Source organism: Pelobates fuscus, chromosome 6 (assembly GCF_036172605.1).
Source record: "Pelobates fuscus isolate aPelFus1 chromosome 6, aPelFus1.pri, whole genome shotgun sequence".
In the NCBI taxonomy this organism is placed as follows: domain Eukaryota; kingdom Metazoa; phylum Chordata; class Amphibia; order Anura; family Pelobatidae; genus Pelobates; species Pelobates fuscus.
This window is the reverse complement of record NC_086322.1, coordinates 275,903,524-275,931,029: the sequence shown is the minus strand read 5'-3', so window position 1 is coordinate 275,931,029 and position 27,506 is coordinate 275,903,524. Positions and strand designations below refer to the sequence as shown.

The 27,506-nt window shown below is 40.0% G+C and overlaps 1 protein-coding gene across 1 annotated transcript in view; it reads left to right on the top strand.

Moving 5' to 3' along the window:
* The first annotated feature begins 725 nt into the window (after positions 1-725).
* Positions 726-27,506, top strand: part of MGAT5B (alpha-1,6-mannosylglycoprotein 6-beta-N-acetylglucosaminyltransferase B) — a 112,242-nt gene continuing 85,461 nt past the window's right edge. Inside the window, exons 1-2 of the mRNA XM_063459189.1 lie at positions 726-888; positions 26,497-26,620. Of these exons, the coding sequence (XP_063315259.1) occupies positions 26,553-26,620 (68 nt within the window). The 5' untranslated portion in view covers positions 726-888; positions 26,497-26,552. The remainder of the gene's footprint in view (positions 889-26,496; positions 26,621-27,506) is intronic.

Sequence of the window (27,506 nt, the reverse complement as noted above, 5' to 3'; positions counted from 1 at the left end):
CCACACGCTGTATGAGGCACAGATTGACACATGCAGTCATACTGTCTATATTTATCTTCCTTCCCACGTTGCACCCCAAATATTCACAGCGCTGGCGTCAGAAGGTATCTGGGGGTTGAGGCTTGTGGAGACCTAGAAACATACCGTATACAGTATGTGGGAATGACACCTTCCCATCACACCTTCTGCTTCACAGCAGAGATACACTAACTGCTATTTATATCCACATGGCCCTGACTTGCCTTTCACACTGAATTTATATATGAAACAGGAGGCAGACAGTAATATCACAGGGAAATCCTGATTCCAGGTTGCTGATAAGAATTATGTCAGTCTTGAGTGAGTGAGTGAGAGAGGGAGAGACACAGAGAGAGAGACAGAGAGAGACAGAGACAGACAGACAGTGTGTGTGTTTGTGTGTGTGTGTTTTATTAACTGAGCTATATTTATCACTGTCTACAACAGATCTATTGCTGTCTATGGTAACTGTGGTATGAAATTTACAATGCAATCTAGTAATAGAATTTAGCCCATTGTTTTGAAAGGGTTAAGATAGGCATTCTTTTTTTTTTTTTTTTTGTCTGTCAATGGAACAGCTATATACAAACGAACTAGCAGAATATCTTGTAATACTAAAAACCAACAGCAGATGGCGAAAGCGAACCTGTTTTTTTTTTGGGGGGGGGGGGGGGGGGGGGACATGCATTCTTAACGCTCCTGCTGTAGACAATGCAACCCGTTACATTGAGCTGACAGATCGCAGTGCACAGTCAGAGGGGAGGCAGAGGCAGGATACTTATAGGGGAGCATGGGGTATCTACTGACACCCATAGTGAGGGATGGTCCTAGTCTCTGATCTATTGCTGGAGAGTGGCTCTTGCGACTGAGGTATGTGGCATACCCTGAATTTGAGAATTATACTTGTCTTTCTTAATATTAAAAGCATTTATTCCGCATTGCATGTCAGTTCTAAATATACCTTTCTATCAAGTACATTAAATAAGAGTATATGTAAATATAATTCTGGTGGATCCTGCCTTAATGCATAGATGTGAGGGGCATGTGTGCTTTGATATACCATTCTGTGTTAGAGATTGCTTACCCTATACACTGAGAGATGTTTTCCTGATATAGTGCATATACCTAAGAGTTGTGTGTCCTCATATACCATATATGTAATGGGAATGTGTATATCATGTGATGTGCATGCAATTATTCCTGAAGTATTGTGTATATGTAAACTATATATATGTGTGATGCATAGATGTGAGAAGTATATGCACCTAGTATTCTCTTGGCAGATATGAAGTATATGTATATACTTGGGGTACTAGGTAGAGGGGATGTATACCTGATATATTTTGTGTATGTAATAAGTATGTGTGTATGATGCATTGTATATGTGAAAAGGCTGTGAATAACTGGAGAAAATGTATCTGTTATACTGTGTGTAAAATACTTGTCTATTTCCATGCAGTCTGCATGTTAAATCATTGGTGTACATGTATGGGTATATTGTGTTTCCTGAATCATACTATACGCTGACCATGTTAAAATAATGTGTCCTGATACAATAATGTGTACATGGGTGAAGTTGAAGGTATTCTTGTCAAAATATGCCAATAGGAGTGATTTTGCTAAATGTATTTATCTGTATACAATATTTATTATTTACTTTTCTCATCTGTTATTCCATTTGCACATAAAGATTACTTTATTCTGCTATACTGTATGGATATTAAATATATGGTATTTATAAAAATGCTTGACTTAATCGTGTTTCTATGGTGCCCAACATACTGGATAAGTAACGTGTACACTAAATTCTGATATGTATACACGGCATCAGTGAATTGCTGATACTCTGTGTGTAAAAATGTCTGTGTGTTTGAGAGGGGGCATGAATATACCAAATATACTGTTTTTGAGAAGTATTGGTTTATCTAAAATGTCGCATATGGGAGACTGTGTGTACACAAAATACTGTTTTATTTACAGGAGTGTTGGCTGTACTCAATATAGTGTTTGTGATTGACGTGTACTCAATCTGGTGTGAGAAATATATATGAGTATACTTAGTATGTGTATGGTATAGCTGTACCAGTCTAGTGTGCATAGGAAAGTTCTAAGTGTACAAAGTATTTGAGAGGTATGGATGTATTGAATACACTGTAAATTGAGGAAAGTAATTAATGTACAGATTGCATAGGGGAGAGGTGTGGGGTGTACCCAATGTACAATGTCGGGGGAGCTATTGGTGCACATAGTGTACTGTGTATGGGAGAGGTAGAGGTGTGAATATACCCAATATATTGTATACCAACAAGTTGTTATATAGAGATGTTTTTTTAACCAGTACACCAATTTATATGTTGTTTTTAACCAGTACACTAATCAATTTTCAGGTGTGGATACACATAATATAAGTAAGGTAGAGGTGTGGACGCACCTATTATACTGTGTATGGAAGAGGTATATTGAGAAAGTGAGCCAGGACCCATACTGTGTATGGAAAGGTGTGGTTGTACCCAGTATAATGTGTAGATGTGGGTTAGGTCCACCCTGTATACTTTGTATGGTGGAGGTGGGGATGCACTCAATATGCATGGTCATGTTTACATGTCAGGTGCCCATAGGCACAGAATTTTAGAATGCCCCCTGCTTCCCACGCACCTTCAAAAAAATAGCAAAAACAGCAAATAAATTGAGTTTATTGGCTTTATTAAATGGATGTTGCAGTCATAGAAAAGTCTAAAAAGCATATATTATATTTGAAACCTGCATATGTGTATATTTCTGCTTAGAATGTTTTGTGTTTGAGCCTGTGTGTATGGTGGAGGTGTGCAAGTGTGTAAATGCTTGCAGAGTTGAAGATACTGTTAATATGAGGTTAATATGAGAATCGGTTTGTGTTAAGACTATTCAAAGCTCATAGTTGTGGGATAAAATGTGTTTAGGATTACAGGGTTTAAGTCAGAGTGGGGCTAGATTTAGTAGGTGGGTACATTGGGCATTTAGTTTTAAGAGGAATTAAACCTAGGATCAAAGTAAAGGGTTTTAAAGGTTTAGGCTTTGAGTGCTTAAATTAGTCTTAAATTAGGATATAAGGAAAGGATGTTTTGGGAGGGGTTAGAGAAAGGGGAGTTTAGAGCGTGTGGAGTTTCAATGTTTATTTGCAAAGTACTAACCCGTATATGTAGTCCAGTCACCCTTCTATGATTGATTGTTGATCTGCAGTAGCTGTTATAAAGTGTGCATCACTCATGACATGCGCACAGTCGTTATTCGGCAGGTGCGATATTTACCCCAACACCCCAATAACTACAGACACCATATTTCTGTTGGAAACATAAAAGTCCACAGCTTTATTTATTATAATAAACAAGGTAACAAATTGGGGTCATTGCCACATAATATAAATTTACCCCCATCCCCCACCGTACATAAATTACCCCTGGCAATGACCCCGGCCAATAACAATACATAACATTATAAATAACAAATAATACATAACACATGGCCTACCAAAGAGGCCCCATATCCATAACTTTATTAACTGTAGGGGTGTACCGAGACCCCCCCTACACCACCTGGTTCGGAGCCACCGATGAGCTTGAACCTACAAACCACTTAACACTCCGGTCTAATCCAGCCTAACTTTAGCCTAACCACTTGATACTCCTCCTACCTTCCAATTACCCAAGCCCTATCCCGCCGCTGTGACAAAACGGGAACTCTTAGACTACAGGGAGGGTGGGAGGGACAATTAACAGGTAAGTGAGGGTTCTGTTAAAATGTCCCCTACTCTAAAATGGCTGCTTAATATACCCCCTATTCTTCCAACCCCTTTTCCAGCTAAACACACCCCTTTAACTAGTAACTCCCCTGCCTACTCTCTGGCTCTGTCAAGGCCCACTCCCCTGACTCCGCTGTTCCATGGGCTTCAATGTGGTCTGTGCTCCTCCTGCAAAGCATTTTCTGTGTGAGAGGGCAGATGGGAAGTGATCCCTTCCACTTCCTGTCCAGCCTCACACACAGACACTGGAGGACCTGGAACAGCACTGAGTTTTACACCCTCTATAGCTGTTTCTGTAGTACTGCCACCAAGCACATTAGGCTGATTGGGCAACTTAAGACACTGATTAAGGCTCCTGGTACTTACCTGTCCCTTAGAACAGTGGTCCTCAACCCAGTCCTCATGGACCATCCAGTCCAGGATTTATGTATTTCCCTTTTTTTATTCAAATGGAGATACTAACAAAACCTGGACTTTTGGTGGTCCATGGGGAATGGGTTGGGGACCACTGACTTAGAGGACAGGAATCTGTTCTTCCTAATAAGAAATAGAGCTGTATATGTACTGTGTATAGGAGGATGTTGGTATACCCAATATACTGTACATGGGATAATTGTTGGTATACCCAATATGTTTTTTATAAGAAAGGTGCAGTTGTACCCAGTATGCTATGCAATGAAGCGATGCAGATTGTATATATCCTATGTGGTGTAAGACACATGTGTGGGTTTAACCAATGTATTGTGTATGCGAGGGTGTTGGTATATACAATATACTAATGTATATGGGAGAATTGTTGGTGTACCCAATATGTTTTTTATAAGAAAGGTACCGTTGTACCCAGTATGCTATGTAAGGGTGTAAGACAGAGGTGTGGGTTTTCTCAATACACTTTGTTAATTAGCACACTGTTTTAGGCACAAAATATCGGGTCTGAGAGCAGTTATACAAATTTACAAATGCAAGCTGTCATTCAGCCTTATTAACGTGGTAAAACGACAAATAAAAAACATTAAGCGGTGAAATTTAATTTCGGTCTGTTAAGGGTAAGGATTTTCTTGGTCCAGTCGAGAGGTAGACTAGAAAGGTAAGCTTGTGTTTGTGGGAGTTGTGTTGTGTTTTGTAACACATAGCAAAATTACATGGACATGAATTTGGTAGCTCATCACAGGGAACTGGAGAAAAACAATATAACAAAAATCTACATAGAGCTCCCTAGCCAGAAACGTGTTTCATGCAAGAATATGCCAGACAGGATACAACAAAACTAGTTCAAAGAGCAGCCTTGAATCATTATATGTAGTACTAGTAACATAGCTGCATAGTAATACAGTAAGGTCGTAATAGAAAAACGTCCATCAGCCTTTCCTCTTTTGTTGGTCTGCTTATAAATACATACTGCCTTCAACAGTTACTCAAGAATGAAAAATCCTGTTACTATTTCTATTTCAAAGGCAGTTTGATGGATAGCTGAAGTGCTGTATTCTAATTATAATGAGTGTCTAAAGGTTGACTCCAGGTCCAGTTGGGCACTGCCCTTCGGCCCCAAACTTGGGCTAAGAAGAGCGGATGTCCCCCCAAGGATAAACAGGGGGTAACCCTAATGATAATTGTAAACATAAAAAACACTAATTCACCAACAGAAACACCCAGGTCCAACGGTATGTGAGGAACCGCTATGGGAATCAGCTGATACCAATATGGCTACTTACATATTGGGTATTTAAGGAAGTTGGAGATGTGACTAGTTTGCTTGCTTTTGCCCCTGACGACGGCGTCTTGATACGCCGAAACGCGCGTCGGGCGTTCTCCTTTTTTATTTTATTGTTTTCACCATGCACTTGGGTTGTGGGTGTTAGCACTTTTTTGTGTATTTAGCTCTACTAAAGGATTAGTGGTGTTGGTAGGCATTAGTTTTATGCTATGCCGAGGTAACAGGGATTGATTTAAGGTAGCATTAATTTTTTAGAATGGGGGAGTAGGTAGAGAGGTCTCTGGATCCCTTACTGGTGTATTATATATGGATGGAGAGCTTTATGCCTGCCTGATACATAGTATAGGGTTCTCATGACATTCTACTAACCTCATCTAGTGCAGGTTATATACCTCCATTGCAATTTTCCTTCCTGTTCTATCCCTGATTGTTGCCTTATATTTGGCTATAGGCTACAGTACCTACCTACCTTGAGTACCTATTAGTAAGGAGGCTATGATTTTTAGCTTTATAAATAAATAATGTTGTAAATAATTTTTTTATTTATTAGTACATTTTTACAGGGTTGTACTTCTTTTTCCTGGCACAACACCCACCTGGGTGTTTGTGTTGGTTAATTAGTGTTTTTTATGTTTATAATTATAATGAGTGCGCCTGTGAACTTCTCTATACAATAAAAGATTTAAAATCACCTATAACCACTATTCACTTTTTTTCACTATTCACTGTGATTTTCATGTTTCTTTTACATTTATAATAGAGATTTAGCATTTGAATTACATCAGCAATCAGGTTTATTCCAGACACGGAAGCAAAGGACAGAGGTCATAACAATGATTGACAATGAACTAAGGTGGAGGTTACTGCATGATAAAAAAAAGTGTGGATTTTGTTTAATACCTCAAAATAGGTATTTGTTGAATATAGGGGATTTGCATTCATAATACCAATCCTGGAGAGTGATAGTAAATGATGACATTGCGGTGGAATTATGCTGAGTTTCCCACGCTTCGTTTGATGCTGCGGTGCTTTTGGTGCAGGCGGCGGGTCCGAGTGCGCTGATGGCAAAGACAGTTATTGAGTCAGCTTTTTTCCTCCTCCCGGTGTACCCGGAATGTCATCACCTGCTGGGTTGTATAATCGTCAGCCAGTATTATGTGGACTTGAGCCTCCCGATGGGGTGCTCAATTTCATATTTTTATTTTGAGTGTTTTAGCTCATTTTTTGACTGGGTGGTTAGAGTGGAGTCAGCTCGTGACTCTATCCTTCACTACCTAGATGATTTCCTATGTGTTGGCCCTGCTCAGTCTCCGGTGTGCTCGCAGTTGCTTCAGTCGGTCGCAGACATTACTAGTTCCTTCGTGGTTCCCCTTGCCCTGGACAAGATAGTGGGCCCTACCACTTGCTTGAGCTTTCTCGGGATCGGGATTGACTCAGTTGTAGGGAAATGCCGATTGCCGGCTGACAAGGTGGGGAACATGCGGGCAGCGGCTGAGGCTGCGAGCGGTCTCCGGAATATCACGCTGCTGCGGCTGCAGTTGCTCTTGGGCAAATACAATTTTGCCTGTATGATAATGCCAATGGGCAGGGTAGTCAATAGGCATCTTGCGGCTGCAACGTCGGGTGTGCTCAAACCATATCACTTTGTGCGTATCACTAGGCCTCTCAGGGATGACTTGGCTGTGTGGAGCACATTTCTCAAGCATTACAATGGAAGATCCTACTGGCAAGCGCCGGAGGTGCCTAATTCAGAGCTCCATCTGTTCACCGATGCGGCAGGTTCAGTGGGCTTTGGGGCTATATTGGTGTGCCGACTCCTGACCTGGTTCTTGGCACATGGCCGGCTGACAAAGAATTTGGCGTTCCTGGAGGTTTTTCACGATAGTGATGGCAGTGTATCTTTGGGGGTCTTTTCTTCAGGATCGGCGGGTAGGATTCAATTGTGACAACCTGGGGGTAGTGTTGGCCATTAACAGCTTGTCGGCCTTATCTCTCCCGATGGTGCGTCTTTTGAGGTGTTTAGTACTGACCTTGAATATCACTTGTAGGGCAGTGCACCTCTGCCGGGTGTTAAGAATGTCACAGCGGATGCCCTTTCTCATTCACAGTGGCAGGAGTTCAGGGCAGCTGCGCCTTCGGTGGACACAGAAGATTGCCTGTGCCAGATGGAACTGTGGTAGCTTGGCCTGAACGAGTGAGGGCATGGATCTGGTCCTCGGTCTCGGATGCTACCTGGACACGCTACAGTAAGGCATGGGGGGAGTGGTTGACCTTTGAACAAGCGTTTGGAGGTTTTCACTCGGAAGACTATCATCTTCAGGGCCTCCTGCGCCTGGTTTTGGGAAGCATCGGTGTGTTCGCCATCGGCGGTCTCAGCAAAGTTATCTGGCTAGAGCTTTTGGTTCAAGTTAACCCGGGTGCCAGATGTCACGAAGGACTACATGGTCATCTTGGCTATGCGGGGTTGGAGGAAGGGGCCTAGGATGGCTGATGCTCGTCAGCCGGTATCGGGATTTTGTCGGTTCTGCCGCAGGTTGTTTTTCTGACTGTGAGGCTTTATTATTTAATGTTGCATTTACCTTCGCATATTTTGGTGCCTTGCAGGTGGGGTCCTGGTTTGTCCTAGTAAGCGGGTTTCGGGGGTATTTGGTTTCGGAACGTTTCCTGCACGGAAGGGCTGTTACGTTTTCAGCCGGGGGACTTGGGTTTCACTTCACGGGATTCCCGGGTCCATAGCATGTCTGGTTGTATGTTACCGGCGCTACTGTGCCGTTCGCTCGCGGGCACCAGGCCCATTCCTGATTCATGCAGATGTTTTTTTTTTAATCCAGGTTCCAATTCATCCGGGTCTTTCATTTTGCTTTGGATTCACTGGCCATTGCGGGGAAGGAATTTGGAGGTCCGCATTGGGACAGCGACTGAGGCATCTCGCTTGGGCTTTTCGGAGAAGGCTATTCATAGGATTGGTAGGTGGGAATCTAGACGGTTCAGGTCCTATGTGCGCCCATCCGGGCTGATTGCTTTTTCTCCTATGTTTTCTCCGCGGGGTCTGGCTAATCGGACACTATATATTTGGCCCATCATCGGGCGGGGGTTCGCCCTGGTGGAAATCATCTCTGCCTCTCTCCTGTGGTGGCGCAGGTCCGGTGGTTTGGGACTCGGGAGATGCGCTGGGTACAGCTACTTCCAGACTTGGTTCAACTATCAGAGCTGCTGGGTGTTCCGGAAGTGTTGGTAATACACCGGAGGGGTAATGATTTGGGCACTTGTCCAGTGTGGGGTTTGAGGGACATGATCAAACGGGATCTTGCGCTGGCTAGTCTTATTTCTGAAAGTCTACATGGTGTGTTCGGAGGTGGTTGCATGCAATTACTGTAAGTGTGCCTGCGACCAGAGGACTATAGAGCACTACAGGATCAAACTGAACAAGCACATTTCTCAGTTTGTATTGCGGATTGGGGGTCTTGCGGTGCATCACCGCATTTTTGATGTGCATCTTACTGATGTGGGCTTTGATCTGTTCAACCTCGCGCTGCAAGATGTTCTGGAACAGGCCATGGTGCTGGTGGGAGGTGGATCCCGCTGATTTAGGCATAAAGCAGCGGGGTTAGTGGCAGGAAGGTCCTTGCCAATTGGGAGGTATCAGGAGCACATGATCCCTCCCCTAACCTCTGGTACATGGTTTGGATAAACTGACGTGCTCACTGAGCCAAAGGCCGGCTAGTGGTTGGCATTGAGGTATGGTAAGGCCAAGTTGGAGGCCAGTTTGTGGTTAGGACGAGGGGGGAGGACAGGCCCCAGGAGGATTTGGGATTATCAGTGGGCGAATTGGCAAGGACTAGTTAAGTTAAATATTATATTATGTTAATATGTAAAGTTATGGTTAATGATATTTGTTCAAGTGTAAATAAAGCTGTGGACTATTTTATACCACAAATATGTCTCGAGTTTTTATTGTAAAGAGGAAGGTTGAATGGGGGATTTTGGTGTCACACTACACGGTACCCACTACCTACACACAAGTTTATTCCAGACACGGGAGCAAAGGATGGAGGTCATAACAGTGATTGACAAGGAACTAAGATGGAGGTTACTGCAGGATAAAAAAAAGTGTGGATTTTGTTTAACACCTCAAAATAGGTATTTGTTGAATATAGGGGATTAGTACTCATAATACTAATCCTGGAGAGTGATAGTTCCACTTTAATACAAAATAAAAATTATATTGCTAGAATCCAACATTCCTTCTATTGCAACGCTTCAATACATAATGAAAATGTTTGTTTTTCACAATGTCTGATAACATTTTTTCTGAGGGAATTCAAACTTAAAACTAAATATAAAAGTCAGTATATATGTCTTGTTAGATGGCGAGGATGTTAGTAACCATCTTTGCTACTTGGCAACAGAGAATATATATATACTTTCTTGTTTCTTGTTTCTTCTGTCACTAGTAATACCTGCTGTTAATATATTTAATAAACTAACCAAACACCGGCTAGATGCATTCAATATTACCTTCAAAAACACTGCTGTACAAATTTGGTTAAAAAAATTGTGCGGTCTTATGCCTTTTTTTTAAATTAATAGATTATAATTAAACAAAAGATCTCTGTGGCAGAAGTAGTGGTCGTCACCAAGTAAGAGTTAAAACTTTTCTAAAATGGTTTGACTATTTGCAACAAGGTAGCATAAGGGCACCCCTAGCACCATAACCACTACAAGGTGCAGTTACTTCACCGTAGAGAAGCATGGAAAGCCTGCTGAACATGCGTGGCAATCACCACTTTGCGCCCGTCAACATTTCTTCATAAAGATGTGTTACACCAGCATCTCTATGGGGAGCGTTTAGCGTCTTCATAGAAAAGGCAGTGTTTACATTTGTCAGACCTCATGGATAGTTTTTTTTTTTTTGTGCTTCAGAGGAACAAACAGTTTTGCGCTGCCCCAACAGCAGTGGCAAGAGAATTAGTATACATAGTTAAACAATAAAGGGCGGTCGATAATACAGCACATTTTATACTGATACTTTTTGCAGGCATACAGGCTGTGAAAGACATTTTAGCACATTATTACGAGAATGAACGTCAGCAGTGTAGCTTAAAAAAGTCATAAGATAGACACTGCACTCTTTATGATATGTAACATACTAGACACAGGGAATAGTTTACGGCAGAACAATGGTAGCAGGTATAGGTAGAGAGCTTGACGTGCAGTTAAAGTCACAGTTACATGGTGGATAGTAATTTAATAGTTAGCTATGACTAAAGAGCCATAAAATCCACCTGTTGCAGGTTATAGCCCCGGGCTTTGTAAAAGACTGGCATCGCAGGGCCACAAACTCGGGTTCTCTGACACGAGGCCAAGTCTTTCCCAATAAAGGGATGACAAAAGGTCCTGGTGGTATGTCGCCGCCAGCGGTGGTGGTTCTTCAGCCTCCGTGGTAGATGCTGGGGTATTATATCCCCGGAGGTCTTTAGCCCAGGTGGGCCTAATGGAGGAGTTCCAGGTGCTTGACGAGGGGTGGCGCCCAGAGTGGACCCACTCACCTCCCGCTGATCTCTACTGTGCTCTTCCTCCTGGTTCTGGCGCAGTTTCTCCGTACAACGGGCCTCCAATTTTGCCCAAAAGCTTGCAAAGAGCATGTCAACATCATGGAGTAGATGATCAAATGTGTCTTGGACGGTTATCGCAATTTGTGTCTTGCCAGGCATTTGTAGAGTAGGAGTAGCCACCATTTTAGGAGTGCTAGCAGCAACTCAATCTCATATCAGGGTAGCTGCTTGTAGCCGCCAGAGTTAGGAGGAGTATGTCAGGGGGAGACTGGGATTACCCCCACCGGTCCGGGGGGGCAGCCTGGTATAAGTTTCACTCTGTCGGGTGAAGGACTCGGAGAGCGGCCGTCTCTCCTCTGCTCACGCTTGTGATGGGAACGAGCCTTAATGTAGGAGTTCTGGTAACGAAATAGACGAAATTTGATATCCCTGGATGCACCGTCCTCCCCTGACCTGGGTAGTTGCCGGTATCAGTCCGGATTAGCAAGCAGCCAGTGTTAATTGTCATTTATCAGTTCCGGTCAGTGGAGCTCAGGCAATGCACGTCTTATACGCTCTGCATCCAGGCTCTGCCCCCCTGGGGAGAGTCTTTTTATGCCAAAACCAGTACATTAAACTTTATTAGTTCTGCTGCTACGAATGTCCCTTTAGGATTAATCAATCTAACATCCTCATTGCTCACTACGTCATAATTATATAACAATGGCTCATCTTTGTGAAGTCGGGGAGCATTCTCCCTAGCAGGGATTTTTCTGTACTCACCCACCACGCTGCAATGTTAGTATCTCCCATTTAACGGGTGTTTGAATAGTAGGGAGATTGCATTGAACAAGTTTATGGCAAATGTTTCCGTTTTGTATTTCTATGAGAAAAATAACATTTACTCTGCCATTGCTCCATAGTTTCTGGAAATATCTCTTACTATGCCCTCTATTTATTAATCAAAATGTACACGTTTTCTACCTGCATCTATGGTTTTACCGGAAAACAGATATCTGTACCTTTAATTTCTGACTGTGTGCAATAAATCCTTGTGCAACCTAGAATGCTTTAGTTAGTGTGTTTGTGGTCACAAGAACAGAAATTTCAGCAGATGTGTTAAAACTCTCCAAGCACCATAACCACTACAGCCCACTGTAGTTCGTTTGGTGCCATGAGTGTCCTAGCACACCCCATTGAAAGTAGTTTTAGAATAGTTTGACTTCTTAAATGAGGTCTGCCAGGGACCACTCCCAGCCTTTACTACTTTAGACAGAGAATTCCCGGTTCTCTGTTCTAAACCCTGCAGTACATGGCTTAACTCTTTGACTGAGAGTGATCAGCTGACATTCTCAGCTAATGAGCTACAATAGCCCTTTACTGCAAGGTTTAGCTCAGGAGAGCTAATGAAAGTAGAAGGGGTGGGGGGTCGGGCTCGGCGGACCACCGGTAAGAATTCAAACTATTCTAAAACAGTTTGATTAGTTACAATAGGGGCGGGTGCTAGGGCACTCTGTTTATGTATTTTGCTGGTACACAATTTAAAAATGCTTTAGATTTCTGAATGTTATCCAGCTGAATGCATGGGTCCCAGTTATCTAATGCCTCCATTTTTTTTAAATGAACTACCGTATTTTTATCATTACAGACCTTGGCGGAACAGACCTTGCCACGTGTTCTTGGAGGGGGCTGCTTGCCAGCCTCCTACCTTCTGACAATGGTCCTGGGATATATGGCATCTGAAAACACTATTTGTGCCCTGGGACAAAACTGGAGATTGTGCACAAATATGACTATTGTCCATATTTTTATGATTCCCTTTGTTTGTTGCACCGTTCCCCATGTGTTTCATCTGTTGGTTCGGCTGGATAGACTACCAGACAAACTGTGGAGTTACTGGGTGGCCACCATTTCATGTATCAGAGGTAGAGATGTCCCGAACAGTTTGCCGGGAACTGTTTGCCAGCGAACATAGCTTGTTCGTGGTCGCCGCGGCGGGCGAACATATGCGATGTTCGGTCCGCCCTCTATTCGTCATGGAGGTGGGAGGGTCTGGGAGGGAGGGTCTGCTGCTGATTGGCTGGAATGTGTCTGCTGACTGTGAGGTACAGGGTCAAAGTTTACTCAATGATGACGAATAGGGGGCGGACCGAACATCGCATATGTTCGCCCGCCGCGGCGACCGCAAACAAGCTATGTTCGCTGGCAAATAGTTCCCGGTGAACTGTTCGGGACATCTCTAATCAGAGGCACATTGTGAGAACAATGGATGAAGCACATGGTGAGAACAATGGATGGCGGCTATTTTAACTGACAGACACTGTTTTGACTTTTCTACACGGTGCCATCTCGCTGGTATTTGGTGCACAAAGACATCGTTAAGTAGTTTTAAACTTCAGAACAGGGGACACATTTAATAGTAATTATTTTTCATATAGCCTGCATATGTATTGCGGAATCTGCATTAAACCGTATCTTCCAAACTACTGAACGGATCTGGGTGAATTTTGGATATGTGGTTCACCCAGATCACCCGGGTTATTGGGGTTTTTGCATGTTTTGGGGTCCCTGTGATATGTTTTATAATACTGTATTTTCCTGCCTGTGATAATTAAGTTAGTCTATTGTGTTGAGATAATTGTATCACAGGCAGAGGGGAGGATTTCTGATGTAATGAATGAGAGTGTTAGCTGTGTTGTAATGTGTTGATTGGTTGTTCTTAAAAATCATGTATGTGCCAGTACAGTCAGTTCTTCTTCACCCTCAATCTAGAGTCCTGTCTCTTATTGGCGGAATTGCTATATCACTACAAGGGATTGCTATGCTCTGCATATTCCCTTGCTATAATCACTGAGCTCTTGTAAGAGTTTGTTCCTGTCTTGCTCTCTGAAGGAGTCTACGGTGGTTATGGTGTCGGCTGGAGTGCTTGGAGCCCGCAGAAAGCGCTAGGAACATCCTTCAACGGAGGTATCCAGTCGGGGTGCCAGGTGATCTGTTACATTAAGATATAAAATATTGTTTACCTGTAGAAGGATTCTCCTGTGCTTTGTTGCAATATCAGCAAATAACGATAAACTACGGGTACATTCAGAAATAGACATTTGGGCAGATGATTGATAGATGATGGAACGGCCATCATTTTTAAATATTTTTTCTAAATTGTGTTTTTTTTCAAAACATCTGTAAGTTTGCTAATATTTCTTCTAGTGCAATGTGTAAATGGATTTTTATTTTCTTTCATTAGATATAAAGTGCCCTGTATTGTGGCACGTACACATTAATTACCTTTCCGTTTGAGTGTAACCATTTCGTGATCATATAAGACTACCAGCTGGAACTTAAACTCCATTTACTTTTCTCACTTAGTAAAAAAAAAAAAATTGTTAAAAATAGCATTACAGCATCTAGACATTGCGTCTGTAAGGGCCCCGCATTTATACACTGCTGGCTTTTATTTAGAGTAATAAATATATTTTTGAACTTGCTTGCAAAGTGTTGATAAAATCCCATGTGACTGGTAATAGTCTAACTATGTTGCTTACTCATAGCTTAATAGGCAGACTGGATACGATGACATTTTTAGAGCAGTATATATTCACATCGGCCACTTCTTTTTGGGATGTGTCCTCTGAGGGACTCTACTTTATCGCCATTGCAAAGAGTGCCTCTTGAGGTCTTTTAACAGTTACAGTAACACGTTCTGGTACTCTGTAAGTCATGCAAATGTTTTGAGCACAAAACAAGTGAAACTCGAAAATTTCCACTGGGAAACATGGATACTCTGCAAGGGGTCCTGAAGGGTTCAGGAAAGTCTTGAATTCCTTTACAAGTGTTCCGTAAAAACCTAGCCCATCAACTTTATTTCGGGGTTCCTTATTTCCTTTCTTAAATGAGGTACTGCAACTTGTATATTCTACATTTTTAGCAATATTAACTATTGTACATAAAAGCAACCACTATATATACAGTTACAACCTCCCAAGTGTGTTCACTGTAGAACGTTTCTACCCTCACTACTTCTATTTAAACTGAGTCCATTAATTCTCTGCTCTCAATTTCGATCTCTTCTTAATTGCTTTAACTGTGGGATGATATGTTTCAGTGAGAGAGCGTTATGCTGACTTTGATTAAAATTGTAAACAGTAGTAGTTTCTTATTCCCAGTACTGTTTTCCCCACAGTAAATAAATCCACATTGCTGACGAATTCTTTAAATTTGTAGCAATATATTAATTTCATTTTTTTCCCCAAACTTTCCTTTGTTCTCTGTTCAGTTTTTAATTGGTTACTGTTCTACATGATGTCTAACGAATGTCTTCCACAATGACAAAATAATGTTTGGTTTTCATGTGACGTCAAGGTCCTTTTCAATTTTGTCACTTTTGAGCAAGTTTTCTGTAAATGCACCATTTTCTTATGTATAAAACTATTATATTGGTGACTTTTTCATCTGTCTTTTTTGTAAGGCAACAAACGGCATAATTTGTCTTTCCACCACTTTTATACCTCTTCCAGATTTTTATTAAAGGGACACCGTAGGCACCCAGACCACTTCAGCTACTTCAAGTGGTCTGGGTGCTGTGACCCTATTGCCCTTAGAGAAATTGCAATGTTTACATTACAGAGAAACTGCAATGTTTACATTGCAGCACTAAGACAGACGCTAAATGGCTTCCTGGTTTGGAACGGACCTTTGTTCGGGTATCTGATGCTGGATGTCCTAACGCTCTGAATTAGGACCTCCAGTATCAAATTTTTTCCCCATAGGAAAACATTGATTCAATGCTTTCCTATGAGGAGGTCTAATTAGCGTCCGCTCGTCGCAAGACGTCAGAGGGAGCAGAGTGTCGACCCAGTGCCGAGGATTATTGGTGCTGGGATAAGGTAAGTAAATATGGGGTTTTAACCCTTTATTTACAGTGGGGGGTAGGGCACAAGGGAGGGGGGAAGGCAGAGGTAGTGATAGTATTCCTGGCACTATAGTATCCCTTTAATTAAAGAAAAAAAGGAAAACGTTGTTCCGAAAATCTGCCTTTCTGATTGGGGTGGAATATTTTGTCCTGTGCCTCTTTTTTGTTGTTCACAATAGTGGTGCTGTCAAGGTAAGTGCACTTCTTTTTTTACCTTGACAGCACTACTATTGAGAGCGACAAAAAAGAGGCACAGGACTAAACTCTTGAGAAGGGGGGCAAACAGGAACAAATTGGTGCTGACTGGCATACCACTTTTTATATGTCTAATAAAGACCAATCATACTCATCTGTTAAGAGAACATTGTTTTGAAATATCTCTGAATCACCAATGTGATATTTAACAAATTTTATGTGGCCAAAAATATTCTGCTTAGAGGTCAGTAGTTTCCTCTTGGCTAACCTTCAATAAATACTGGTGTTAATATTCACTGTTTTTGTAGATGCTGAGTTATGGTCACTCACAACAGAACATGAGTCAACATGAGTCAATACTTGGATGTTATCCTAATTGCCTTTTGGATTTCTTGGAAGGCAAATAAGCTTGTTCTAGGGAAGATTTTGATAGGATGTTTTCTCGCATAGAGGGACTGTGTTTTTAGCTGTTGCCAGTTTTAAGCTTTCCTCCTTACAGATGATGGACATAACCTCAATTTCTTATAATATTTTTGATGCTGTTTCTAAACGAATGGAGAGCAACAGCTGTTTCCTTGGGTTCAAAGAGATATATTTTGTTTGGTCCATTACGTGGTCCCACAGGGCCATAAGATCATGACAAAACGAAAGAAAGAACAAACATATTTACACAGCCTCAACAAGACATTTGAAAACATGAGTGTAGTAAAGTCAAACAAAGAAAGTAGGTGTAAAGGTTATCCTGTTGGTAGGCAGATGAAACCCATTAACATTCTAGAGAAAGGTAACACTCAATTTACAATTGTTATAGTATAGGGGAGAACTGGTCAGAAGAAAACGTTGAGTAGCAGCAGCTATTGCATTGGGTATATGGTTTAACTATAAAAAAAAGAAAACTCTTCAATATTGTTCATGGTAAGGTACTCTTAGCCTGAATGAAAAAGGACAAGTCGTACTGTACTAGAGGAGAAACAGAACCTGCAATTGATGGAGTCAAACCAAAATAAACCAAAAAATATATAAGATCTAGGATCAGAAGAAAAATGATGATGTAACAATTCTCAGATGGGTGGATGGTGGAACGGTGGACAGTGGACCATTCCGTAAGTGCTGCTGAAGCAGTGCTTCTATACTTTTGCTCTGGTGTTGTCGGAATGCATAGTTTCCAGGCCTTAATCAGTTTCCTTCTCTCCTCTGGAGTGGATATCATCTTTGAACATTCATTTCTGGTAATCATCAATTTAGTTAGGCAACCCCAACGATACATCAGATGATTATACTGGAACGTTTGCATTATGGGCCGAAACTCCCTTTTCTTCTGTCTTGTATAGGATGTTAAGTCGTTATATAGCTTAGACAAAAAAAGAAAAAGGAAACCGCGCCCTAAGTATAAAGAGGTATATAAATAATATACGTACACAATGGTAATGATGGTGGTATCTATACAATTGACCTCAAAAGATAAAACATAAAAAGATAATGGTGCAGTAAATCAAATACAGTGGGTGCGTGAATGGATACTTTGAGATAATTTACACTCACATTTCCCAGAGCTAACTCAGAGCTCAGCTGTTAGTACGCATGGACGGAACAATCCCCGTCTAAGGATATGTGTAAAGTAGTAGATATCTTGGTCGTCTCTGATTAGATGATATGTGAAGAGACAGGGAAGTCCAGATAGTGTAATATTTACTGATAAAATAAGTAAATAAAATAATAAAATTCCGTACTCACATTTACCAGAGCAGGACTTGCTCTAGTTTTTATGGCATAGGTGGTATAGTCCCCACCAAGGAGCAAGATGGTAACCAGGAAGTAAGAAGTAAAATCCAAATGTAGTAAATGGAAAAAATAATTTATTTAACAAATAAATAAAAAAAATATTATGAGTAAAGTCCTTTAAAATCCACTTGATGCGTTTCACCTGTCAAAAGGCTTCTTCAGAAGTGTGGATGATGTACTGGTACCATTCGTTTATATATGTAATTCATAAATGATGATTTCTTCCTGGTGTGAACGGAACTTCTTGCTTCCTGTGCTCAACGGTGCACACCGGAAGTGACGCGGCAATATAGGACCGTGGTTTTGTATGCGTTCCATACATGGAACGCAAAACGGTACTAGTATAGTAGCGCTGCGTCCAGGTGGAATGATTGGGGAAATATCTGATGAATAGTGGGCTAGTCCAGAGTATGCAAAATGTAGTTTGCTGAAAATAAAAGTAGAACCTGCACGTGTCGCGCCATGAATGACGCGACACTATGAGTCAGAAAAATAGCTGTGCGTTCCACTTGTGGAACGCAAATAGTGACGGAGTGTGGGTTCCAATACAGTATTAGTTTTAAAGAAAAACAGTCCAAGTTGGCCATATTATAAATGCTTCTAAAGGTTCATATTAAAAACTTTCATATAAGAGTAAGCAGTCTTCATAGTTATAATTTCAAAAAAGTAAAATAAAGTTGAATAAAGCATATGGCATAAGGTGTACATAATAATGATCACATAACTGTAGTTAATTCAAAACAAATAATAATATATCACAAATTATATATATATATATATATATATATATATATATATATATATATATATATATATATATAAAAAGTTTGGAATTAAAAAAGTATAAAATCTTAACAGGTGTGTGGATGAATAGAGTGCAGAAAGCATGCAGTTGTAAGTAGACAGTATTCGCCCAAGTAAATAAACATAGCTGTTGCCATATAGACAAAAATGTGAACAACAGAAGAATAATATGTTATAAAAGATGGACATATGGCACCCAATGAAAATGTATGAGTGGGGATCCAATTAAAAAACAGGACTGGTGATTGGTAAGGAATATAAAAATGTAATATATTGGACGGAGAGTGGATGAAATAAAATATTATAAAAATATTATAAAAAATTAAAAAGATCAAATTCAATATTTAACCCATTAGGGTGTAGAGTATCCATGTTAAAAACCCACTCCATTTCTTTTTGTCTTATTTTTTTAATAAGGTCTCCACCTCTCCAGTGATTTTTTACTGTGGATATGCCTATAAAAGTGAGGTATTTAGGATCATTATTATGTTTGCAGAAATGAGATGACACCGAATGGTTAATATAATTTTTTTCTTTGTTTCTGCAATGTTCCGCTATTCGTATTTTTTTAAAGGTCTTATGGTACGTCCAATATACTGGAGCCCATAAGGACATAATAAATAGATGACATTTTTGCTTTCACAGGTAATGGTTTCTTTAATAGTGTATATTTTACCTGTATTATTTGATTTAAAAGAGGTTCTTCTTTTATCAGTTGGATTTGTTTTTTTGCATCCTGCACAACTGTTACATTTTAAAAAAAAACACCTTTATTAAGAGATAGAAAATTGTCTTTATTGGAACTGTGTTTTATATCATTAGTGTATTTTTTTGTAAGGTGCATTTTCAGATTTGGTGCACCTCTGGATATAATTTTTGGTCTTTCTGGAATAATGTCCTTTAAAATCGGGTCCTCCTTTAAAACATGCCAATGTTTATTCATGATTTTCTTTATATGTCTATTTTTGTGTCGTTGTAATCCAATATTATAGGTAATATTAAATCTTTTTTTTTGGTGTGTTTTTTCTTTATGTATAAGATCTTTTTGGCTAACTGCAAGTGTTTGTTGTATAGTGGATTCTATTCATTTCCCATTATATCCTTTGTTGATTAAGCTATTTTTTATTTCGTTTGCTTGTTCAATAAAAATAGTATTATCGGAACAGTTTCTTCTTAGTCTGGTGATCTGGCTCTTTGGGATGCTGTCTAGCCAGCTTTTATAACATATAGTGTGCGCCTAATCTATCTATTTTTTACGTTATATAGTTTAATTTAAACAAATTGTACAGTTGTTATTAGCCACTAATTTTCTGCTGATAAAATTTTATGTTATCTTGTATCTTTCTAATTTATCAGTAAGTTAATTTTGTTAATAGCTTTAGCGGCATTACAAGGCATCTTTGCCTTGTCAGTGTACAGCTCCTTTCTGAGATTATGTATCAGTGACCTTCTTTTAGTGGAAGAAATCATGGTAATCCAAGAAAATCCTTTACCGACATCAGTGAGGTCGGGGTTTGGTCGCCAACTGTGGACAGGGAAGCCAAGGGTACGCCTGTTTCATTATGTGACCTCGGTTCCATAAATTAGTACAGATTAATTTTTTTCTGTTCAATCTGATCCTTATAAGCCCATCAACAGCAACTAAATATAATGTAAAGACTGTCAAAGTATTTATCTGGTCTCACACACAGAGCTCTTAGCATATGTGGCCATCTTCTTCACGTGCTAGGACACTTGCCCAACTTTAAGTTTTTTTTTTTTTAAAGTGAGATGGCACTCATGACTGAATTACATGTTTGTATTGCCTTTATTCACTACTTTAAGAAAATACTTAATATGTATGTAAGGTTCATAAAATGATAAATCTTTACACTGGTTGGGTCTCAATATTTTATCTGTAATGAGAAACAAGGGGAAATAGCCGTGGTGCGAGTTTTTTTTTTTTTTTTGGCTTTAATAAAATTGATCTTACATCTTCAATCTTAATAGAGGGTAATAAATAATATAAAATATTCCTCCAATCGTAGAGGATATCATTTTTATCACCTGCCTCGTATGTCATTCTCTCATTGAAAAATGTTCAGTGCATGTAATCTCAGTCTAGGGAGCTCACCCCAATTAATATACAACAGCAGTTTGGAGAAAGTTTCAGGTAGTATCTCTGACACTACATATTTCGAGGGTGATACCATTGTACAGTGCTATGGAATGTGATGGTGCTATATAAATAATAAAATAATAATAATAATATGCCCATCCAGGAGGTCAATGACAATCAACAATAAAAGTTGTCATGAGTCCCAATAAGTCAAGCTACCCAGAGATCTTACAATGCTTGATGCTCCGTGTTCCCAGAGGGTAGCAGTCCACTTTTATCATCAGGAAAGAGATGTCCTGCACACGTAACATTCAAATCCATGTCTGCTGGTCCTGATGATGGAAAGCTTAACAGCATCTCAATCGGCTTCTGAAAACCTACTCTTGTATGTTCCATAATACGATTATTTTTTAATTTATTTATTTTTAAGTTACCTTCAGAAAATGCAACTATTTGTGGTATAATTATAAATAAATGCACTTTTTTTCTTTTTTCACGCAGTGTAACCATTTTTATAAATCCAACAGTTATTAGAGCCTATTTTCCAGCAGTAGATGTGTGTATTCTATCTTGTTCTGGAAAATTCACAACACCTGGTCACTCGTCTCTCCCGAGAATGTTTAATTATTTTCAGGATTCTTGCTTGAGCTGCCAGGGTACGTAAGACTTTTACTAAAATTGGTAGAATTAATTAGAGGAATAATCATGTTAATCCAATCACGATGGATACTCCAAGGGTGTTTAGGATGCTCACAGAGAGGTTTTTGGATGGTGATAGATCCACTTTAAAGAAACATTTAATCAAGCTGAAATGTCTCTATCGTATATCGCTACCATCAAAGGAAATAAAACAGATGATCTCTAAAATATGAATATCTCATTTGTGCTGTTGCTTTAATCATTTGCAGAATGTGCCTTCTGTATCACACTCAGTAGATCCACTATCTGTTCTATTTGTCTTTAATGGTTCAAGTGTAGTTGAGATAGATCCCTTAATAGAGAGAGGCTCTCGGGGTCTCATGTAGACATATCTGTGCCATTCTGAAAACCTTACGTGTGGGTTAAAATCAGAAAGTGTATAAATATTTCAGATTTAGGGATTAAGAACTAGCGCATGGTCTCGAATACATGCGTTAGCTGTGTGTGTGTAACAAGTTCTTATTTCAATTGAACAACATAGACTGAACAATTCAATTCAAATTCAGGGCTATAACATTCTCAGCTGATAGAGTCTATCAACAAACCATCTAGTTTCCTGCCATGTCCCCATGCTGGGCTCCATGCTGTGCACTGACTTAATATAAACCAAGCTTTGTATATTAATTTATAAGCACTGCATGATATAGATACCAGTTACCCAAAGGAGAGCTTTATTGTCTGACACCCTCCCTAATATCTGCTAAGGTAAGCATATTAATGGAACACTCTGAGCACTAAAGCTACTTTATCTGAATAAAGTGGTTTTGGTGCATAGACCTTATACTTTTTTTCTACAAGACTGTAAAACGTTGACATTTCTTTGAAACAGCCATGTTTACATTTTGCCTAAACCTAAGAGCATGTGTGACAATTGCTGCCCTCTGCTTACTTGATGCTTCATATAAACATTAAACCAGTGATTGTCATCATGTTGTGTTAAACATGAGGACCTTCCAAAATCATAGGTCTTTAATGAGGAAGTGCCTCTAATGTCTGACAGACACTAGTGCAGGGGTCGGCAAGCTTCGGCATTCCAGATGTTGAGGACTACATGTCCATAGATGCTTTGCCAGCATTACGGATGTAAGTGCATTATGGAAGATGTAGTCCACAATATCTATAGCGCCGAATGTTGCCTACCTCCCTGCTTGCGACTATCAAAAAGGAAGATCTTCAACTTCGAAAGGTTTTAATGTTTGACACAGCATGATAATGCAACCAATGTTCCCAGTACATAGAGAAGCATTTGGTTCAGTGTTCATAAGAAGCATCAATCTAGCAGAGGACAACAAATGTTGCACATGTCTACAATGTCCTTATTTTCTTCCCACAGCATTATCCTTCCTCTCAATGAGATAAAAAAAAAATAATCTAAGGTTAAATAGAGATAGATTAGATGGATGGATGGATAGATAGGTGGGTGGGTGGATGCATAGGTAAATTCTTTTTTTTTTAACTACACAGACTACTACCATTCTTTCTTGCAAAACTGAAATTCTAGAATTCTGTACCATATACAGAGAAGCTCCTAGATTGGAGATTTTCAATGGTTCTTCTTTTCATTAAGTGTCCTCTCCTTTTACTAACAAGTATCATATGAATATATACTTGTACTTCCATTGAGACTGATGTGTCTCTCTTTGTACTCCCATGCTGTTATGGTTAAAAGAATATGGCAAAGAGGGTGAGGATAATGCTGTGTGAAGCAAATAATGACTTTTGTACAAATCCAGTATTGGGAACTGAACGATAACGTTTTTTTTTACATTTTTGGTTTGTGTGAAAGTGATAACAATCCAGATTTTACAAATCTTTTTTTCTGCAGGTAATGTTGTTGAAACCAGAAATCTTTATCATTTTAAAACATCACCTAAACCATGATTTAATCATTAGTCTCAACGTGTAAAGCTTGATAGGCCTATATCACAAGGTTAACAAGAAGAAACAAATGGTACCTTCAAGAGGTTTTCAATTACATTACAGGTTGAAGGTTACGGAGGGCTAAGTGCATTGCTGCTGCTACTAGCCGGTGACAGATGTGTAATTGAAGGGACACTATAGTCACCTGAACAACTACAGCTTAATGTAGTTGTTCTGGTGAGTATAGTTAGTCCCTGCAGGCTTTTTGCTGTAAACACTGCCTTTTAAAAGAAAAGGCAGTGTTTAAATTACTCCCTAGGCACACCTCCAGTGGCAGTCACTCAGACTGCCACTAGAGGTGCTTCCTGGGTCCTGCATGGAGGCGTGAACTATCCTCATAGACATGCATTGATTCAAAGCATCTCTATGAGGGTATGCTGACTGGTGCAGAGTGGTGTTTTGCCGCACATGCGCAATAGCCTCTCAATGCTTTCCCATGGTAAAAGGATTGGATTGGCTGCGATCATCAATTATAGTGATCTCAGCAAAGGAGGTGGATCGGGGGCGGAGCCATTGCCAGCGAACCAGCACGGCACTGGAATAAAGGTAAGTTTTCTACTTATTTAAGTGGTCAAAGGGGGGGAGAGGGTTAGGAAGCTAAATAGTGTTTTCAACACGGTAGGGTCAGGAATACACATTTGTGTTCACCTCAAATGCTAACATCCCTGTTAGCGAATCTACAATACGTAAAACACTAAACAAGAATGGATTTCATGGGAGGATACCACAGAGGAAGCCACTGCTGTCCAAACAAAACATTGCTGCACGTTTACAGTTTGCACAAGAGCACCTGGATGTTCCACAGCAGTACTGGCAAAATATTCTGTGGACAGATGAAACCAAAGTTGAGTTGTTTGGAAGAAACACACAACACTATGTGTGGCTAAAAAGAGGCACAGCACACCAACATCAAAACCTCATCCCAACTGTGAAGTATGGTGGTGGGGGCATCATGGTTTCGGGCTGCTTTGCTGCGTCAGGGCCTGGACGGATTGCTATCATCGAAGGAAAAATGAATTCCCAAGTTTATCAAGACATTTTGTAGGAGAACTTAAGGCCATCTGTCTACCAACTGAAGCTCAACAGAAGATGAGTGTTGCAACAAGACAATGACCCAAAGCCTAGAAGTAAATCAACAACAGAATGGCTTAAACAGAAGAACATACGCCTTCTGAAGTGGTCCAGTCAGAGTCCTGACCTCAACCTGATTGAGATGCTGTGGCATGACCTCAAGAAAGCGATTCACACCAGACATCCCAAGAATATTGCTGAACTGAAACAGTTCTGTAAAGAGGAATGGTCAAGAATTACTCCTGACCGTTGTGCACGTCTGATCTGCGACTACAGGAAACGTTTGGTTGACGTTATTGCTGCCAAAGGAGGTTCAACCAGTTATTAAATCCAAGGGTTCACATACTTTTTCCACCTGCACTTTGAATGTTTACATGGTGTGTTCAATAAAAACATGGCAACATTTCATTTTTTGTGTGTTATTAGTTTAAGCAGACTGTGATTGTCTATTGTTGTGACTTAGATGATGATCAGATCACATTTTATGACCAATTTGTGCAGAAATCCATATCATTCCAAAGGGTTCACATACTTTTTCTTGCAACTGTATAATCGAGGGTTCACTAAACATACAGTTAAAAGCGATGCATTTTTGTTTATTTATAAGGTCTTGAGAATCAAATAGATATGAAGCTTTATTCTTCCCCTTGTTTATATTAATCCCACCACTGTATCTTGAGTTTAGTATTTTAAACAACATTTGCCCGTGAATTATAATGAAGAAGTCTAGATTCCAGCAGCGATACAGCACTGCTTTTCTGTTATTCCACAGCTTAACGAGGAACTAGAGTTCCCCAGGTGGTCTAAAAATATATATTATTTTCTTTTGAATATTATTTGCTTCATATGTCTATAATTGCTGCTACTTAATTACTTCTGACGGGTAGGCATCTGGAGGCAAAGGTAGTATTGCAAAGCGTTTTTCATCATCTATATAGTGCAATAAAGGACTAGACAGCAGTAGTGTTTATTTTTTTGTTTGTTTGTTTGTTTGTTTTTTCTAAAAATGTGTTAAACCTTTATATAAAAGCCATAGCTCTATGCATACCTTCCAACATTTCAAATGGACGAAGAGGGAAACTTTGATTTTAGGAGGGTGTGAGTGGGGGTGTGAACAGAAATTATAGGTGAATTACTAATAATAAATTATGCAGCTAAAATGTAATTTAGAATAAGATCAATGTATCTTATTAACACAGATTAATTTCTAAACACATTTATTGTACTTCAAAGACTACCAGGCATGTTTGTATATTTGTGTGTGTTCATCCATTTGTAAATAGGTCCCGGCATTGGTGTCTCGTGAATGGGGACACCGGTGGGGAGGAGTAAGGTGCGGACCTGCCTAGAATGGAGGCGGATCCACCTGAATTACTGTCAGGTCAGCATAGCGCACAATAAGACAAAAATATGAAGCTTGTGTATCCTGTGTACACACTAATCTAAGGTCTGTGTACATTGTATATACCGATATGTACTGATCTCAAGTTATATTCCAGTTGTTTCTAGGCAGGAGGCACACAAGTCTCGTGCACACCTACATTCTGAAAGTGGATTATTTTAATTTAAATGCTCGGTGGCTGAGAATGAGCGAAAAGTGGAAGCATGGTCTAGTCCAGGGTTAGGCAACCATCAGCACTCCAGAAGCTGTGGACTACATCTTCCACAATGCTATTGCCATAATGCTAGTAAAGCATCATGGGAGATGTAGGCCACAATATCCAGAGTTCTGAAAGGTATCGTTTCACTAAATGGGCATTATCCCAGATTTACTGATGCTAAACCAGCCCCCTAAAATTGGAAGTCTAGGCTAGTAGCTAATCTGCTATAGGGGTAATCCATCCCTGGCTGTGTGAAAATATATGTTTATAATATAGCATGGTTTCCATTTTGGTTTTATAAATATTGTCCTTGTTATACAACAATCACTACTTCATATAGCAAAAAAGTGAAATAATGAATGTGTCTTTGCAGGACTTTGTGTCACTTGCCTTCATCCCATCGCTCTGTCCACCCATCGCAGAGAGAAGATGCTGTCTGTAAATTCAGATGGGAAGGTCCTGGTCAGAAGATGTTTCCTCACCCTCAGGCCTTTTCGGTAAGAAAATACTTGTTAAACTGCTCACATAATTATTTAAATGGCTGATTTAAAGTGTCCTTTAGTATATCATTGCATATAAACAGCAGAGGGGCCCTGCAATGTCTTCTCCTAATTCACTGTTACTACTTGTTAATGACGCAGACAGGACCATTGCTATTATCAGGCGGCACAGGTGGAAGCCTTAGAGTGCAATGGTCCAGGGGGCTCAATTTCCAGGTTGACAGATCAGTTAGGGTTGCACAGAGCCCCCTTGCACTTGTTACTCTCCGTATTGTGGCTTTGCAAACCAAGATAGAGAATATTCTTTATCTGGGACTGAAAAGCCCTGGATTTAATTTTGGCACCATTTCATTGTTAGCCCTTAGTCTCCTGTAATATGGAGAGAGAAATAACACTATCAATTACACAATATGTGACAGTACTACATTAATGCACCATATTTACACAGTGTGAGGGCACTTCTATGAGTTAAGGGTTATTACAGCATGCCTTGGGTGAATACAGCAGGTGTGTAGTTGATAAATCTAGGCTTATATAATACTCAGAATTCAACAAAAGATTTGGTGTCACAATGTGATTTATAGAACATTTTATCTTTTAGTGTTGGACTTAGGGCATGGTAACGGGCTGGTTTTATAAGGGGCCATAAAGTCTATCCTTGGGCTGGCCTGAAGGATGTAGGTTTTGTGTACCGATATTATTGATTTTATAATTGTGCTTAAGAAGAAAATTGATGGGTTTATGGTGGTCAAAAAGTATTATTGTTGGATAAGGAAAGAACAAATTGCTGTGACAATAGATAGACAATAGAATAAAAACGGGTGAGGTACAGAAGTGACAAGAAAATGGAATATTAAAGAATAAGCCATTAAATCTACAAATT